At 36.2% G+C, this 17,386-nt stretch overlaps 1 protein-coding gene across 1 annotated transcript in view; it reads right to left on the reverse strand.

The window, feature by feature from the left end:
• The window catches only part of LMNTD1 (lamin tail domain containing 1), a 102,879-nt gene that overhangs the window by 45,430 nt on the left and 40,063 nt on the right, over positions 1-17,386 (reverse strand). Inside the window, exons 3-4 of the mRNA XM_069106814.1 lie at positions 11,750-11,958; positions 4,295-4,490 (exon numbers count right to left, since the gene is read on the reverse strand). Coding sequence (XP_068962915.1) covers positions 4,295-4,490; positions 11,750-11,958 — 405 coding nt within the window. The remainder of the gene's footprint in view (positions 1-4,294; positions 4,491-11,749; positions 11,959-17,386) is intronic.

Genomic DNA, 17,386 nt, shown 5'->3' on the forward strand with positions numbered 1-17,386 from the left:
CTGGGCCTCAGTTTCCTCAACTGTAAAGTGAGGGGATTGGATTACATGGCCTGAGGTCTCTTTCAGGTTGGGATCTATGATCTAATGACTCCTTTTCCAGATCTAAATCTACAATTCTTTGATCTTAGTGGAGAAAACATAATACTAAGGAAACCTTGAATCTAGTTATAATTCAGAAGCTGATGTTAGGTAACTATAGGCAAATATCTTAATTGTTTTATGACTCCTTCCTTTCCAAAACTGTTATCTCCCTTATGTACTTTGAGAACATGAGATTATGTTTGTTTTCATTTGTTATCCTTTTTCATTTCTTGTTATATAGTTCCTTATGCATAAAAGCTGCAGAGTGGAATGTTATATACTACTAGAAAGAGCCTGGGGTAGGAGGTCAGGAAACTAACTAAACTCTGCCATTAAAACATTTCATCCATGTCTATTTTCTCATCTGAAAAATGAGAATGGGGCAGCCCAGTGTGGCAGTGGATATAGCACTGGCCCTGGAGTCAGGAGGACCTGAGTTCAAATTTAGCTTCAGACATTTACTAGCTGTGAAACCCTAGGCAAGTCACTTAACCCCAACAGTCTCTTGAAACAAAAAACAAAAAAAGGGGGGATAATAATGCCTGTGCTAACAATTTCAGAGCTGCTATGATGATAAAATGAGAAAATGTATATGAAAAAAATTTTAAATTTGAAAGGACCATACAAATACAAGATATTTTTATGCTATAGGTGGAAAATAATGTCTCTCTTTTTAAATGAAGAAATTAAAGGGATTTTGTTGTTATTGTTATACAGTTGTGCCTGATTTTATGTGACCCTAATCTGGGGTTTTCTTGGAGTGGTTTGGTATTTCCTTCTCTAGCTCATTTTACAGATAAGGAAACTAAGGCAAACAGGATTAAGTGGTTTGCCCAGGAGCACAGACTCTGGTCTTCCTCACTCAAGGCTGGGCACTCTATCCACTGTGCCACCTAGCTGCCTTTAAATTAAGTTACAGAGTAGTATAAACATTTAACAGATTTCTTTGTGAGACAATGGCAAATTATTTAGGTGTATATTTTTAGTTCTCAAAATATTAGGTTTATTTTCACTAGCAAATTTCCCAGACTGATTTTCTCATAAGAATTTTAGACTACTCCATAGATTTATTATACACCCTTAGACAAGATATTCATATTTCAACATATTTATCTGTGACATGGTTACGACACTTATCTTTAAGAATATTAATAAAATCAATTTAAAAAATTTCTCCTTATTTTATCTTGCTCCATGTATTTCCTACAGAGTAAAAAGAGGGTCAGGATAAAGACCTTTAAAAAAACCAAACTTCTCTATGCTGCCATCTCTCTTACTGAATTACTCTTTAAAAAAAACTAAAAATAGCAAAATGAGCTAGTATTTCTTTTTACCCTGATGACAGGTAGTATTGACCAGTCTGTGATGGTTTGAGTCACTTGCTGAAATTACTCCGTCAAGTTGAGGTCATTTTCCCTAGTCTAAACTGTTCAGCTCAATTGTTCAAAGAGTAGTGCTAATAAGATCAAGGTTGTGACTTCATAGGCCATTTGCTTCATAGGATGTAGAGTTTTCCACTGAAAGAAAACCTCTTCCCTGGCTGCAGATTCTACCTCCAAGGAGGCCCAGGTAGAAGCATGGATAACCTAGAAAAAAACCCTCAATGATAAAAAATAACTCAAAGTATATGCCTTACTATTTGATGGGATTTACAGTATAATATCTAGAAACAAAGGATCACAGATTGATAGAATCAGGATTTATGATACTTAAGATATCTGAGGAATTATCTAACCTAGGGGCTTTTAACCTTAGGGTCTGGGTCTGTGGGAGATTTTATGGGATTCATGAGCCATGAATGTAGATTGAAAAATATTTTAATACCATCTCATGTGTATCTCCTTGGCAAAATTTGATGCAGTCTCAACAAAAGAAAGGCGTAAGTTCATTTTTATAAGCACTAGGAAAAAGTGGGTCTACATTCTTGATTTGAGGTACATACAAGGCTTTTTGGTTTACTTTTTGCCAGTACTATATGCATGTGTATGTACATATAGCATATATAATGTGTTATACACATCTATCTATCTGTCTCTCTATTTATCGAATTGGGGTATTTGGGGATATTTAATTTCTTTTTTTTTTTTAAGCAATCGGGGTTAAGTAACTTGCTCAAGGTTACACGGCCAGTTATTTCTGGGTGTGGTGCTGAGTGTCTGAGCCCAGGATTTGATCTCCAGGTCATCCCAACACTGAAGCCTGTGCTCTTACTCGCTGAGCCACCTGGCCGCCCCTGATATTTAATTTCTTATAAAACTAAATGCCTACTTCTTTCCTTGAAAGAGAACACTCACTATCATTACATGCCTCTCTAGACATGTTAAAAATGAAACATTCTATTTTTTTACTTTATAAATGTTATCATCTTAATGTTAAGTTGTTTTTTTTTTTATAGTAGATTCTTCCATTTTCCAATACAAACTTTCATCATTTCTCCACAGGACACTAAGAAATAATTTCTAAATTGTGTATTTAAACAGAGAAGCAAGTCATTATAATGTCTTGACTGTTTTTAATTACTCATACATGCAATTAATTTTTTCTTTTTAATGCTTTTTCTTAAACCTATGATTACTGAAAAGTACTATTAATTTATTAAACTTAAAGATGCATTGTATCCGTAAGTTAGAAAATAATTTGCTTTATCAAGTGGCTTCTCTATTAAGTATCAGAATTAATCGTTGCCTTCCTTTTGAAAAAAGGCCTACATTTATGGGGAAATATTTCATAAATTGACAAGTACTTCAATACATGAAGAAAGGGTCAATCTTTTGTCAGGTTACCTTTTCTTCCTTTAAATCCCCACATACATGCTAGGTAAGAAAATGGATTAGGTAACCTGTTCCTCCTCCTATGTCCTCCTTTTAATTCCCCACCTTACCCATTGTATACACCAATGAGAGCTTTCTATAACTGGTTAACCATGACGTTATTATCTTACCAATGTCCTTTCTTTTCCTCCTTTAAACATGCCATCTTTAACTTATTATGAGACCTATGATTAAATTAACATTCTTCCCCTGAATGAAAAAAAATATTAAGCACTTATGTTTCAGCTAGGGTGCTCCTTTGTAAAATAGTCACATTTGAATTATTTGCTCTGACTTTAGGTAGGTTCTCCAGGACAGATCCATGCTAGTAATCTTATTTTAATTTTTATTTAGATGTTTCCAATTACTCTGCAGGTAATGGCAAACCAGTTAACTTGTTACCTGGAATTTGCCTTTAAGCTATTGGGTTCCTTCCACTAGTTCACACCTGCCTAAAACTTGCAATCGTTGACTGGTGGGAGAAACTATCGAGACTTCCTCATGAATTCAAGTTGGACTTGGTAGAGGATCTATTCAGTCTGTCTAATGTGAGGCTGGGAGCATTATATCTGCCCTAATAGTCTCAGCTTGTCTCAAATGTCTAAAGAACTAGAATGGGTAGGTATATTGTGTATTCTGCTTCCCTAGTATTTTTAGTCATAATCTTGTTTTACTTCCCTATCTGAACATACCTAGTACCCATTGGGGTGCTGGTGAGAATGGGAATATATCCTCTACCATGGCAATCTAGAATCCATCTGGTATGGAGCAAAAGCCTTTGTGGGGGCAGGGCTTTTCTCCTAACCTTCCTGCCAATTCCCCCTTTTTTTTCTTGACCACCTCCATATATAAATCTAAACTTAAGGTTCTTCACAATCTGGCCTTATTTGATGTAGCTGATGCTATTTCTTTGCTATTTCAATCTCCTTTCTGATCAAACCTTTTATAAGAGTTCTAATAATTATCACATTAGATTAGATTGATTAAAGGCAACTTTTCTCTCTTCCTGCTTTAGGTCATTTTTACAAGCATCAAGAAACTGGAGAAAAGTCAAAGAGCAAGAAGGAGAAGCAAAATAAGGGAAGGAATGGGCCCAAATAATCTACCAACTGGATAACTGGCCCTTGAACAAGTGAACTGCCTACATTTTTAGGTTTTTAAAAAAATTTTAGTTTTGGTGCATCTGGCATATTTTATCGAGTAAAATATACCATTTACTTTCAGTTTGCAGCTTTATAAAAGGGGGTAAAGAATACAACTTAGGGCTATGGAATAAATCAGTAAAAATGAAAAATGAGAACTTTTGGTTCAAGTCAATTTCCTGCCAGTCTCTGCCCTCCAACTGCAATCACATGAATGAACCTTTAAATTAAATGGTAACAGTTTGAAACAAGAACATGTACCTGGATTTAGATATGTTGGCCTCATCTGGAGACAAAGTTTTATTTCTACCTGGGAATCCGGAATGCATGAGGTTTCTCTTTGGGTCCAAGAACAAAGAGTGAAAGTAGTCCTTCCCATCTCCTAACATACTGGGCTGAGGTGTAAGGGCTGCAAAATGTGGTTTCTGGAGCACAGGGACAGAAAAGCTGTCACTGCCTTTCCAAAGGAAGTAGAGACCAAGAGTTCGACAAATAAAAAGAAGAAAAAAAGAAGCAGTAATTTACATCTTTTCCCAACTATAATGCAACATTATATAATTCCCATTTCTTATGATCAGTATAAAACTATCTCCTCAATGAGAATTTAAAGCTTTAAACCTGAAGCTAAGAAGTTACATATGGTAAGTGAATATTTTTAGTGACACATCAATATATACCCTGGGGAGAATTGGTTCTGATAAATGATGTCACTAGTAGAACAATCATTCTGAAATTTTGGTGCTTCTAGCAAAAACGTTATTGATTAGGAGCAGTAGAACATCTGAGTTCTCTTCCAAATTAAGATATATCAGAATCTCTATAAATATATCTTTGGTATGAGAAGTAAGGGAGGGCAACTAATCTGCCCCAACTTTGCCTTCCCAAACATAAGTCTTAAATAAGCTCTGTTCCCTTTCTTTTCTTAAACTTCTGTGTTTTGGAACTTCTGGTGCCAAGATGGCAGGATGAGGCAAGAACTCCACAGAGCCCTCCTGAATTCCCCTCCAAACAACACTTCAGAATCAATTTAGGAGTGAGGAAGCAGTTTACCAGTACAATAGGACAGGTCTATCTCATTGCGGAGCCCCATAAATAAGCAGGGCAGCAAGCCACACCTCAGGGGGCCCAACAGCAAGGCTCTGAGACCCAGGGCAATTCACCAGGGAGGCCCTGCCCCTGTACAGGCCAGCAGCCTTGAGGTAAGTCAGTAGTCCTAGACCAGCAGCACATCAAGGCCCTGACTCCAGTGCAGACAACCAGCTAGGTTCCACCCCCAGTGCAGGCCACCAGCAAGGCCCTGCCCACATTGCTGACCAGTAGTGAGACTCCGCCCCCAGACCAGGCAACAGTAAGAGGCCCCAGGACAGACCAAGAGTGAGACCTTACCCCTGGGGCAGGCCAGCAGCCAGATCCTACCCCTGAGATCAGTTAGTAGAGGGGCTGAGCCTACAAAGCAAGTTAACAGTGAGGCCTCACTCCTGGGGTAGGCCAGCAACAAGACCTTGCCCCTGGGGTCTGCTGGCAGAGAAGCCCCACCTATACAGCAAGCCAGCAGTGAGGCCTCACCCCTGGGGTAGGCCAGCAGCAAGACCCTGCCTCCAGGTCAGTTAACAAAGAGGCCCCACATCTGGTGAAGGCCAACAGAGAGGCCTCACTCCCAGTACCAGTCAGTAGGAGGCCTCCTCATTCCAGTAGCAAGCCAGCAACTCGACCCTGAGACCCAGTAAAAGCCAGCACCAAGGCCTTGAGACCTGGCAGAAGAAGCTTGGGACAGTGCAGAAGCAGAGTCCAATGCTTATATAAAAGTGCAAAGTCAGAAAATAGGCAAAAAAAGAAGAAAAATACTAATTACAAAAAAGAGCTGAATATAGAAAATTACTATGGTAACAGAGAGGCACAAACTTAGAAGAGGACAAATGTCAAAACAGCTACATGTGAAGAAGTCTCAAAGAAAAATGTAAATTGTTCTTTGGCCCAAAAAGAATTTCTGGAAGAGCTTATAAAGGATTTTAAAAAGTAAATTAGGGAAGTAGAAGAAAACTGGAAAAAGAAATGAGCATAATATTAGAGAATCATGAAAAAAGTCAATAGTTTGGTAAAAAACTCAAAAATGGGAAAAGATATACAAAAGTTCACTGAAAAGAAATAATACCTCAAAAATTATAACTGGGCAAGTGGAAGACAAGGACTACATGAGACATTAAGAAATGATAAAACAGAATTAAAACAAAAAAATAGAAAATGTGAAATTTCTCATTGGAAAAACAATTGACTTGGAAAAAAGATCCAGGAGAGATAATTTAAGAATTATTGGACTACCTGAAAGCCATGATCAAAAAAGAGTCTGAACATCATATTTCATGAAATCATCAAGGAAAGATGCCCAGATATCCTGGAATCAGAAGGCAAAATAGAAATTGAAAAAATTCACTGATCATCACCTGAAAAAGATCCCAAAATGAAAATTCCCAGGAATATTATAGCCAAATTTCAGAGCACCCAGGTCAAGGAGAAAATATTTCAAGCATCCAGAAAGAAACAGTATGAATATTGTGCAGCCACAGTCAGAATTACATAGGATTTAGCAGTTTCTACACTGAAGAACCAGAAAGCTTAGAATAAGATATTTCAGAAAGCAAAGGAGTTAGGATTACAATCAAGAATCACCTACACAGCAAAACTGAGTATAATCCTTGGGGGGAATCAACATTTACAAAAATAAAGGCCTTTTAAGTATTCCTGATGCAAAGACCAAAGCTGAATAGAAATCTGACCTCCAAATACAAGACTCAAGAGAAACATAAAAAGGTAAAAAAAAAGAAACAAAAGAAAATAGAACAGATTTAATAAGGCTAAACTGTTTATATTCCTACATGGCAAGATGATATTTGTAACTCTTAAGAACTTTATCACTATAAGGTAATTAGAAGGAGTATATAGAAAGGCAGTGTGAATATGAGATGATTATGATGGGATGATATCCAAAAAAACAAAATTGAGGGGTGAGAAAAATGACTGCAGTGGGAGAAGAGAGAAGGGGGAGTTAGAATGGGGTACATTATCTCACTTAAAAATGATGTGAAAGAGTTATCATGGTAGAGGGGTAGATGGAGGATTGGCTCAAAGAGGAAATAACATATACACTCATTTGGATATAGAAAACTATCTTGCCTTACAGGAATATAAAAATGAACAGGGAACAGAAAAGGGGCCTGGGGAGCCAATAGAAAGAAGGGCAGATTGGGGGATGTGGTATTCAACAGTAAAAAACTTGCAGGGAAGGACAAGATAAAAGGTAAGAGAGAGAGAAGGTTAAACAAGGGAAAAATTGGGTGGAGGAAAATATAGGAAATACACAATTATAAGTATAAATCTGAATGGAATGAACTCACCTATAAAATAGAAGCTAATAGCGGAATGGATTAAAAAGCAGAATTCTACAATATATTGTTTACAAAAAATACATCTGAAGCACTGACACACAGATAAGGGACTGGTCCAGAATCTATTATGCTTTCACTGAAGTGAAAAAAGCAGGGGTAGCAATCATGATCTCAGACAAAAGTAAAAATAGATCTAATTAGAAGAGATAAGGAAAGAAACTATATCTTGCTAAAAGGCATGATAGATAAAGAAGTAATATCAATACTAAACATTTGTGCACTGAATGGTGTAGCATCTAAATTGTTAAAGGAGAAGTTAAATGAGTTACAGAAGGAAATAGATAATAAAACTATACTAATGAGGGACCTCAATTTCCCCCTCAGAATTAGATAAATTTAACCAAAAATTAAATAAGAAAAAAGTTAAGGAGGAAAACAGAATTCTAGAAAAGTTAGATATGCTAGCTTTCTGGAGAAAACTGAATGGGAATAGAGAGGAATACACATTTTTTTTCTCAGCTGTACATAGCACCTACACAAAAACTGACTACATATTAGGGCATACAAGACTCACAGCCAAATGCAAAAAAGCATAAATATTAAATGCATCCTCTTTAGATCATAATACAATAAAATTATATTCAATAAGGGGCAGTGGAAAGATTAAAATTTAATTGGAAAATTAAAGAATCCTAAAGAATGAGTGGGTCAAAGAACAAATTACAGAAACAATTTCATTAAAGAGAATGACAATAATGAGACAACATACCAAAATTTATGGGATGCAGAGGCAGCTAGGTGGCACAGTGAATAGAGCATCAGCCCTGGAGTCAGGAGGACCTGAGTTCAAGTTCAGCCTCAGACACTTAACACTTACTAGCTGTGTGACCTTGGGCAAGTCACTTAACCCCAATTGCCCTGCATTGCCCCCTTCGAAAAAAATGCAAAATTTATGGGATGCAGCCAATGCAGTACTTAGGGGAAAATTTATATCTCTAAATGCTTACGTCAATAAAATAGAGAAAGAACAGATTGATACATTGAGCATTCAACTAAAAAAAAAATAGAAAAAGAAAAAATTTTAAATCCCCAATTAAGAAAACCACTGAACTAAGAAATAAAACTAGAAGCTGCCTTTATGAAAAGAAAACCCAGTAAAACTGTTAGTTAATTTGATTTAAAAAAGGAAAGAAGAAAACCAAATTGCTAGTATCAAAAATGAAAGGAGTGAATTCCCATTAATGTAGAAAAAATTAAAACAATCATTAGGACCGACTTTGTCCAATTATATGCCAATAAATCTGGCTAAGTGAAATGGATGAATCTTTATACAAATATAAATTGCCCACATTAACAGATGAGGAAATAGAATCCTTAAATAACATAATCTTAGAAAAAGAAATTGAACAAGTCTTGATCAATGAACTCCCTAAGAAAAAATCCCCAGGGCCAGATGAATTTACAAGCAAATTCTACCAAACATTCAAAGAATAACGAATTCCAATACTACATAAATTATTTTAAAAAATAGGTGGAGTCCTACCAAATTCCTTTTATACCACAAATATGGTGCTGATACATAAAGCAGGAAGAGCAAAAACAGAAAAAAGAAAACTACAGGCCAATCTCCCTAATGAATATTGATGTAAAAATTTTAAATAAACTACTAGCAAGGAGATTAGAGCAATGTATCACAGGGATCTTACACTATGACCAGGTATGATTTATACTAGGAATGCAGGACTGGTTCAATATTAGGAAAACTATTGACATAATTGACCATATCAGTAACAAAACCAACAGAAATCATATGATTATCTCAATAGAAGCAGAAAAAGCCTTTGATAAAACACAACACCCATTCCTATTAAAAACACTGGAGCACCTAGAAATAGAGCTTATCTTAAAATGAGTAATATTTATTGAAAATATTTATTTATTGAATATTTTACACTTATTTATATACTTATTGAATATTTATTGTGATATTTAATGAAAACCATCAGCAAGCATTATTTATAATGGGGAAATGATAGAAGCCTTCCTGATATGATTAGGGGTAAAACAAGGGTGCCCATTCTCACCCTATTATTCAATATTGTACTAGAAATGCTAGCTATAGCAATAAGAGAAGAAAAAGAAAATTGAAGGAATTGGAATAATGAGAAAACAAAACTATTACTCTATGCAAATGATATGGTTGTATACTTAGAGAATCCTCAAGAATCAACTAAAAAGCTACTTGAAATAATTAACAACTTCAGCAAAGTTGCAGGATACAAACTAAACCCATGTAAATCATTAGCATTTCTACATATTACCAACAAACCCTGAAGAAAGAGATAGAAAGAGAAATTTCATTTAAAATAACTAGACAATATACCATTCTGACAAGATAAGTCCAGGAACTATATAAACACAACTGTAAAACACTTTTCACACAAAGTCAGATCTAAGCAACTGGAAAAATATTAATTGCTCATAGGTAGGCCAAGTCACTATAATAAACATGACATTTCTACATAAATTAACTTACTTATTAAGTGCCATTCCAATCAAACTACTAAAAATTATTTTATAGAGCTAAAAAAATCATAACAAAATTCATCTGGAAGAACAAAAGATCAAGAATAAGAAGGGAATTAATAAAAAAAATGTGAAGGAAGTTGGTCTAGCCATACCAGATCTCAAATTGTATTATAAAGCAGTAATTATCAAAAACAACCTGGTACTAAGAAACAGAGTGTTGGATCAGTGGAATAGATTAGTAAAGGAATGTAGTAATCTAGTGTTTGAGAAATCCAAAGATCCAAGTTTTTTGGGACAAAAGCTCATCATTTGACAAATACTAATGAGAAAACTGGAAAACAGGATGGCAGATACTAGGTAAAGACCAACATCTCACACTGTATACCAAGATAAAATCAAAACAGGCACATGATTTATACATAAAGGACGATAACATAAACAAATCAGGAAAGCAAGGAATGGTTGAAGTGCCAGATCTGTGGATAAGGGAAGAATTTAGGACCAAACAAGATATAGAGAGCATTAAGAAATATAAAACAGATCATTTTGATTATATAAAGTTTAAAAGGTTTTATTAAAGAGATTTTGTTCTGTGAAGTTTGGATTCAGTCAAGTGGCTGCCCTTGAGGACCTAAAGGGCCATTCCCCACCTCTGGATTAGACAAATACAAATTAGAGTGGTTTAAATTTAAGGTGGTTCAATACAGAATTTGATTCCAATGTCTGCACAATTTTCCTCTTTGGAAACTCCTGGTGGTCGAATACAGTTACCACTGATTTCTATCTGTAGAAAAACTCAATAGATTTTCTATCAACTGGTATGCAAAAATTGGTGTCAGAGAAGTTTAATAATGGAATTGTAAGGGGAGAATTTTTCCACTAAAAGTCTTATTCTCATGGTTCCTTGTAGGGTGTAGAGAGATCAGGAGATACCAGTTAAGCAGTTCTGACAGATCATACTTGTAATGGGAATGTAAATTTAAGAACTTTCCTGCCCCTAGGCCCTTTGATAGGCTTAAGTGCACCTGGAACCTGTGGCCAGAGGCTTGTTTTTCAGGAGATACTTTGTGATTGGGCATTGGGTCAAGAGGGTTGTTACATTCTCTGAGCCAGGAGAAGGCTATATAAACCCAGATATAAGGCTTTGTTTTGGGGTTCACTTTGAGTCGAGTTGTTTGATTTGACCAGACGAGACTATGGGCAGCCATTGAGAGCCCCCTGGCTTTGAAAACCCAGATGTTGATGCTTCCCTCTCTGGTAACTGTGACTAGGTATGGATGTAATGGTCAGACAGTTGGAGGCCTTTCTGCTTGAAATGTTTCTCTGTCTTCTTGTAACTTCTGTCTGTATACTCTGAAGTTTGGGGTGCTGACTTTTTCCCCTGAACTAGGTAAATGATATGTTTAATTGATTAAAGCAAGATTGTTAACCCATTTTGAGTTGCTTTCCTCTAGAAAAGCAGATCTAAGAACCTGTGTTGGCAGCCACCCTGCGTATGCCACGATGCTTGTTGTTACACTACTGAATTTGAAAGTTTTAGCATTATAGCCCTAGTAATGGATGTTGGTCTGTTTTCTGAGTGCCAGCTTAGCTAAATTTAGAAAAGTTCATCTTTAACAATAGGTTAGCTGCTAGGGGCTAAATTATTTTAACCAAAGAAACTACTATATTGGTGAGCTATAATAATTAGAGAATAATTCATATCTTCTATTAGGTACAACTGAGACATAGCCATTTCTGGCTGCCATGAACACATAGAATTTCTTTGAAATTTATGTTTCATTTTTTATAATGTTATACTTACTCAAGTTGTCAGTTCTGTAATAATTTGTCAAAGATGATCTAGAAAATTTTTGTGCGACTGAAGATAGAGTTGATCCTGTATTTAGAGTGCTGGACACATAGCTTTTGAGAGTTATATCCTGGTTTGATGGCTCTGACAAATATGCTGGAGAAAAGTGGACTGAGGATTGTTGTTGCAGGTCTGCACTGGGTAAAAGCTCTTCTTCACTTCTATGTTCAAAAATAGTATAAAACCATAATTTAATCATCAAGGTAGGAAATTAATATAAATAGACTAGGAATATGAGAAAGGATATCAGTAATATTTAGCTTTTTTTTAAGCATATACTTCATAGTCTATGATATCTTGTATTACTAATCTTGGAAATCTGGATCAAACTCTTTGTTATTATTTTATTACCTGCTCTTCTAACTTAATCCTTGTAATTTAACTAATATTTATATACTAATAAGGATCCAGTAGTTTATTTCTACTCTCAGAAATTACTTTTGACTTACACATTCTACATGCAAGTAAATACTTCCAAATAATACCTTTTATGTGTGGGAGTGATAGAAGGATAATAATAATTATAATCACAATAATAATTATCTTTTCCATGGTACTTTAAGATTTGTAAAGCACTTTACATATGTTATCTCAATTAATATAGATGTAGAAGGGAGAAATACATTTTAAGTACTATTATGATTTTAGTGAATTTTACAATGAACATAGCTGAAAGGGTCTGTGATTTTTAAAAAGCCTAATTTTACTAATGCATGATCATCTATAAAATCAGGGAAGCAGAACTTAGATGATATTCTAAGGTCTTGTCTAGCTTTAAATCCATGTACTCTTTTGAGTACTTTTATCAATGGAAAACATCACTTTGATTTATGCAGTATCTCTTGAAAAGTCTATTTTTTAAGGATAGTTAGGGTGACCCCAAGCCTTTTCCTTAGGCCCTCAAGGCAACTGCTCCAGAACAGACTCCTTAAATACAACCTTATATCAATTTGCATTTTTTATTCAACTTAAAACTTGCAAAAAATTCCAGAGATGCAAAGACCTCCATCCCTCCACTGAGACAACTAGATTCTCACCTTTTTTGCCCTCTGCTCAGATGCTTTCCTTAAGCTACAATCCAACATATTTTTATTTCCTTTAATCATGCATTCACTAGAAACTCATATGGCACAGTTTTTGTTGTTTTAAGCTAGATGTAACTTCAATAGCAGTCCTATTATTATGGCTAAAATTTACATACTGATTTAACTACATGATCTCACTCTATCCTCACAATAATCCTGTAAGGGAGGTGGCACAGCTATTTTCTCCATTTTAAGTAGGAGGAAACTGAGGCTTAGGAAGGTTAAATAATTTGTTCATAGTCACAGAGTTGTAAGGGGCAAAATTCAAACCCAGATCTTTTGTGGGTTCAAGTACAGCACTTCTCTAGTACACCATTTTGCAGGATTCATATTCAACATAAGATACTGTAATGTAATGCCAAGTAAAGGCAACTTCCCAAGGTTCAAAATACCAGCATAGGTGCTCTCCATTTTATTCAGTGACAAATTAAGAACAGATAGAATCAAAATTTAACATCATTCAAAATGAAGCATTTACTAAGTGTGATTCAATAATCTCCAAGTACTACCCCACCCCTGGACATTACATTCATTTAATCAATTACAAAGTCCCTCTTCTAAATACTACTCCACCCCAGGCTGTACATTCATTTAGTCCATCACAAAGCCCCTCTGCTCAAATGGAGATTAGTTTCCAATCATAAGTAAAGTACATTCATTTGTTTAATCACAGAGCACAAAAAGGTCAAATGTTCCCCACCCTTGGATCACAATTGAATCTACCCCAGAGTTACAACAAGCTTAAGCACAGCACTTAAAACCCAAATGTAGGTCTTTTCTTCATCTTGACAGGAGGCAAGTTCTCAGCAATCTTTGTTCCTGGGGAGACAAAGCTTAGCAAGGCCACAAGATACATTGCCAGTCTCTTCATTAATTCATTCTCTGTCTGTAGAACAGTCCTAGGACCCCTGAAAACATTAGCAAAACCCTCTTCCAGGATTTCTGTAAACATACAACAAGAAAATCCTTCTTTGGGGCTTCTGAATCAACAGCAAGGTTCCAAGAATTCTGCCACAACAGCACTGTCCTTCACCAGTGGACAGTATTCACTCTCTGTCTGCAGAACAGTCTCAGTAGCTCTGAACCAACAGCAAGGTTCCCAAACTTCTGCAACAACAGGACTGTCTTTCACCAGTGGACAAATCTGGCAAAACAACATCAAAACAGACAAAGTACCAGCAAAACAGCCATGTCTCCTCAGTCCTTGGCAGCTCTGGGTGGCAGCTCTCAAAAATCCTGGGCAATTCAAAGTGGCCCTCAGCAATCCTCTCAGTCTCTCTCTGCCTCCAAAAGGGCTGCTTCCAAAAACTTCTTCTGCCTCTCTCTTGTGTCTCTCCAAATTTACATCACCAGCTCCTCCACAAGTCCATCCCACAAGTGGGATTAACAAACTTTGGGTTTTAACACGATCAAACCAAAAACCAAGCCAATACAGGGGAATCTTTAAATTCCAGTACTATTACAGATACTTGGTAGCAAGTCACATATACACACACACACACACACACACACACACACACACACTATATGAGCCTCAGTTTTCTTGTGAGTAAAATGTGAGTAACATAGAGATAATAACAGCACTTGCCTTTCAGGGTTGTAGTGAGGATCCAGTGAAATAATCCTACAAAGCCCTTTGAAAATACTTAAAGCACTATGCTAATGTTATTATTACTATTCTTATTATAACAATCCCTATACCATTACCTACTTTATGGGATTGCTGTGATGAAAGCAGGAAAGAGCTTTGTAAAGATTAAGTGTGTTATCACTCTCTTTCTCTGCATGTGCATATGCATACACACACATATATATACAAATATATAGATACAAAACACACATAGATATATAGACATACACATACATATATGTGCATGTTAAGCATAAGGATCAGGATTGAATCTTTGATTTTAGAACTCCTAGATGAAGAAATTTCTACCAATATAGGTTAGCACATTCTTTGCAATTTATAGTTTTAGAGAATTGCTTGAAGCAATGAGATTTAAAGTGAGTGGCTTGGAGGTAACACAGGCAGTATGTATCACAGGCAGGGCTTGAATCTAAGTCTGATTAGTTGTAAGACCAGCCCTCTATTCACTATGCATATATATGTTTGTATGTGTAGGTATATATATATATATATATATATATATATATATATATATATATTCACACACATATACAATATACATTTGCACATGTATGTGTGTGTATATTATATATATTATCAAGTGCATTTTCATTATTATTATTCAGTATAACTGTTGCCTTTAAACTGGCTTGCCCTCAGCTTCTCTGTCAGATGCCGTACCCAATGAGCACAGTCTTAAAGACTCTGGCTCTGTGAATCACTCACACTAGCTCCACACCATGCTTACAGTGAATTAAGTCCTAATTCTCAAACTTCTTTGAAACCCCTAAAATGAAAAACACTCAATTTTCACTCCAACATTTAATATCTGACAGCCTAGGAAGCCAAATTTGTAAGCAAGGCTTTAACTTTCTTTTTTTTTTTTTTTATTAAGCAATCAGGGTTAAGTAACTTGCTCAAGGTTACACGGCCAGTTATTTCTGGGTGTGGTGCTGAGGATCTGAGCCCAGATTTGATCCCCAGGTGCAATGCGAATGTAAATTTTAAAGATCTTCCCTGCCCCTAGGCTAAAGTGCACCAGAAGCCTGGGGAGGGAGGCTTGTTTTTCAGTAGATACTTTTTGATTGGCCAGTGGGTCAAAAAGGTTGTTACATTCTCTGAGCCAGGAGAAGGCTATATAAGCACTGATGTGTAGCTTTGTTTTGGGACTCACTTTGAGAAATGTTCTGTGATTTGATCTGAATTCTGGGAAGCCGTTGTTGAGAGTCCCCCGGCTTTGAAAAACCCAGAATGTGGAAACCCAGATGTTGACTGGGTATGGATGTAATGGTTGGACAGTTTGGAAATCTGTCTACTTGATGTTTCTGTCTTGATAATTATGCCTGTATACTTTGAGGTTCAGGGTGCTGACCTTTTCTCCTGAACAAGGTAAACGATATATGTCTGACTGATTAAAGTAAGCTTGGTAACCCATTTTGAGTTGCTTTCCTTTAACAAAGCAGATCCAAGAACCTGTGGTAGCTGCAAACCCTGAGGACGCTTGAGGTGCTTGCTGCTACACCAGGTCATCCCGACACTGGAGCCAGTGCTCTTACTCGCTGAGCCACCTGGCCGCCCCTAAGCAATTGGGGTTAAGTAACTTGCTCAAGGTTACACGGCCAGGTGTTTCTGGATGGGTGCTAAGTGTCTGATTCCGGGATTCGATCTCCAGGTCTTCTCAACACTGGAGCTGGTGCTCTTACTCACTGTGCTACCTGGCTGCCCCAAGGCTTTAACTTTCAAAAGAACATGATAGCAAAAATTTCAGATAATTAAAGGGGCTGGGGGGCAAGGTGTGAGACTATTTCAGCTATGGCCAAATGGAATGACACAGGATAATGTAAAGATGTTTTTTAAACTCAGAGAAAGCAGGAAACAGGTTTTCCTTCTTCTAAACTTCTCATAGCTGCGTTTCATTTCAGGCAAGTTGGTCATGTCTTTTTCACAGGCTTCATTTTATAAGCCTCACCTTTTTTTTTTCTTCCTCCCTCAGTAAAACAAAACATTTTCAAAGGAAACTGAATTATTATAAAATAGAAACTCCTTCCACAAGTCTCCATGAATGCTGTACTCAGGGAAAGCTGGCACGGGACTTCTGAGCCTTCTCACTCTTTAAGTAGTTTAAGACATTTCTAATGGACACAAATAGCATTTAAAGGGCTTAACTGCTTCAGCAATGGACTTGTATAATACAGTCCATTGTTCAAACCTTGCACTGATCTCAGCACTGAATTCCTAGGGCAGAGATGAAAATATTCCCCATGTTTCAAAAGCGTTTTCCTTTACAATATAGAAATGTATCTCCTGTTGTTAGTTTTGACTTTGTCAAAGTAATTATTTAAATGCTAAGGCAGAGAAATAAAAAAAAAAAAACTTACTAACCCAGCATTTCAATGTTGTTATAATTGGGGAAGTATTGAATTAGTAAGATCACCAGCTATTGAATTTTAGGTGACCTTGAGGTCTTTGGATGTCAGAAGGTAGAACTGAATTAAACATTAATTAGAAGACATCCAGGTCTGAACATAAGGGTAGTTCATTTATGTTTATCACTTTAACAACTGAGTTATGTTGGAAGCTATATTTTTATTGTAGAAACTTGTTGAAATCACTGTCAACATTTAAGAATCCAGGGTAATCATTATGTTATTAGTAATAGTAATGCTGACTTAGCAGTTATCTTTTATAGATTTCTATCTCTGATCATTTATATTTGATAAACTTAAAGCAGTTTCTAAAAGGCAAAATGAATCCTCAGAAGGCCCCTGGAAATTTCTGGACTGCCTCTACATTTTGAAAAGCTGTTGCAAAGAGATATATAAATTCCCTGCATTGTCAAGTTGCATTTGCTCATTATATGAAGGCATTCATTTA

This window comes from Petaurus breviceps, unplaced genomic scaffold, assembly GCF_028583685.1.
Source record: "Petaurus breviceps papuanus isolate PSGF00001 unplaced genomic scaffold, PetGlider_PUasm1.0 81, whole genome shotgun sequence".
NCBI lineage: Eukaryota > Metazoa > Chordata > Mammalia > Diprotodontia > Petauridae > Petaurus > Petaurus breviceps.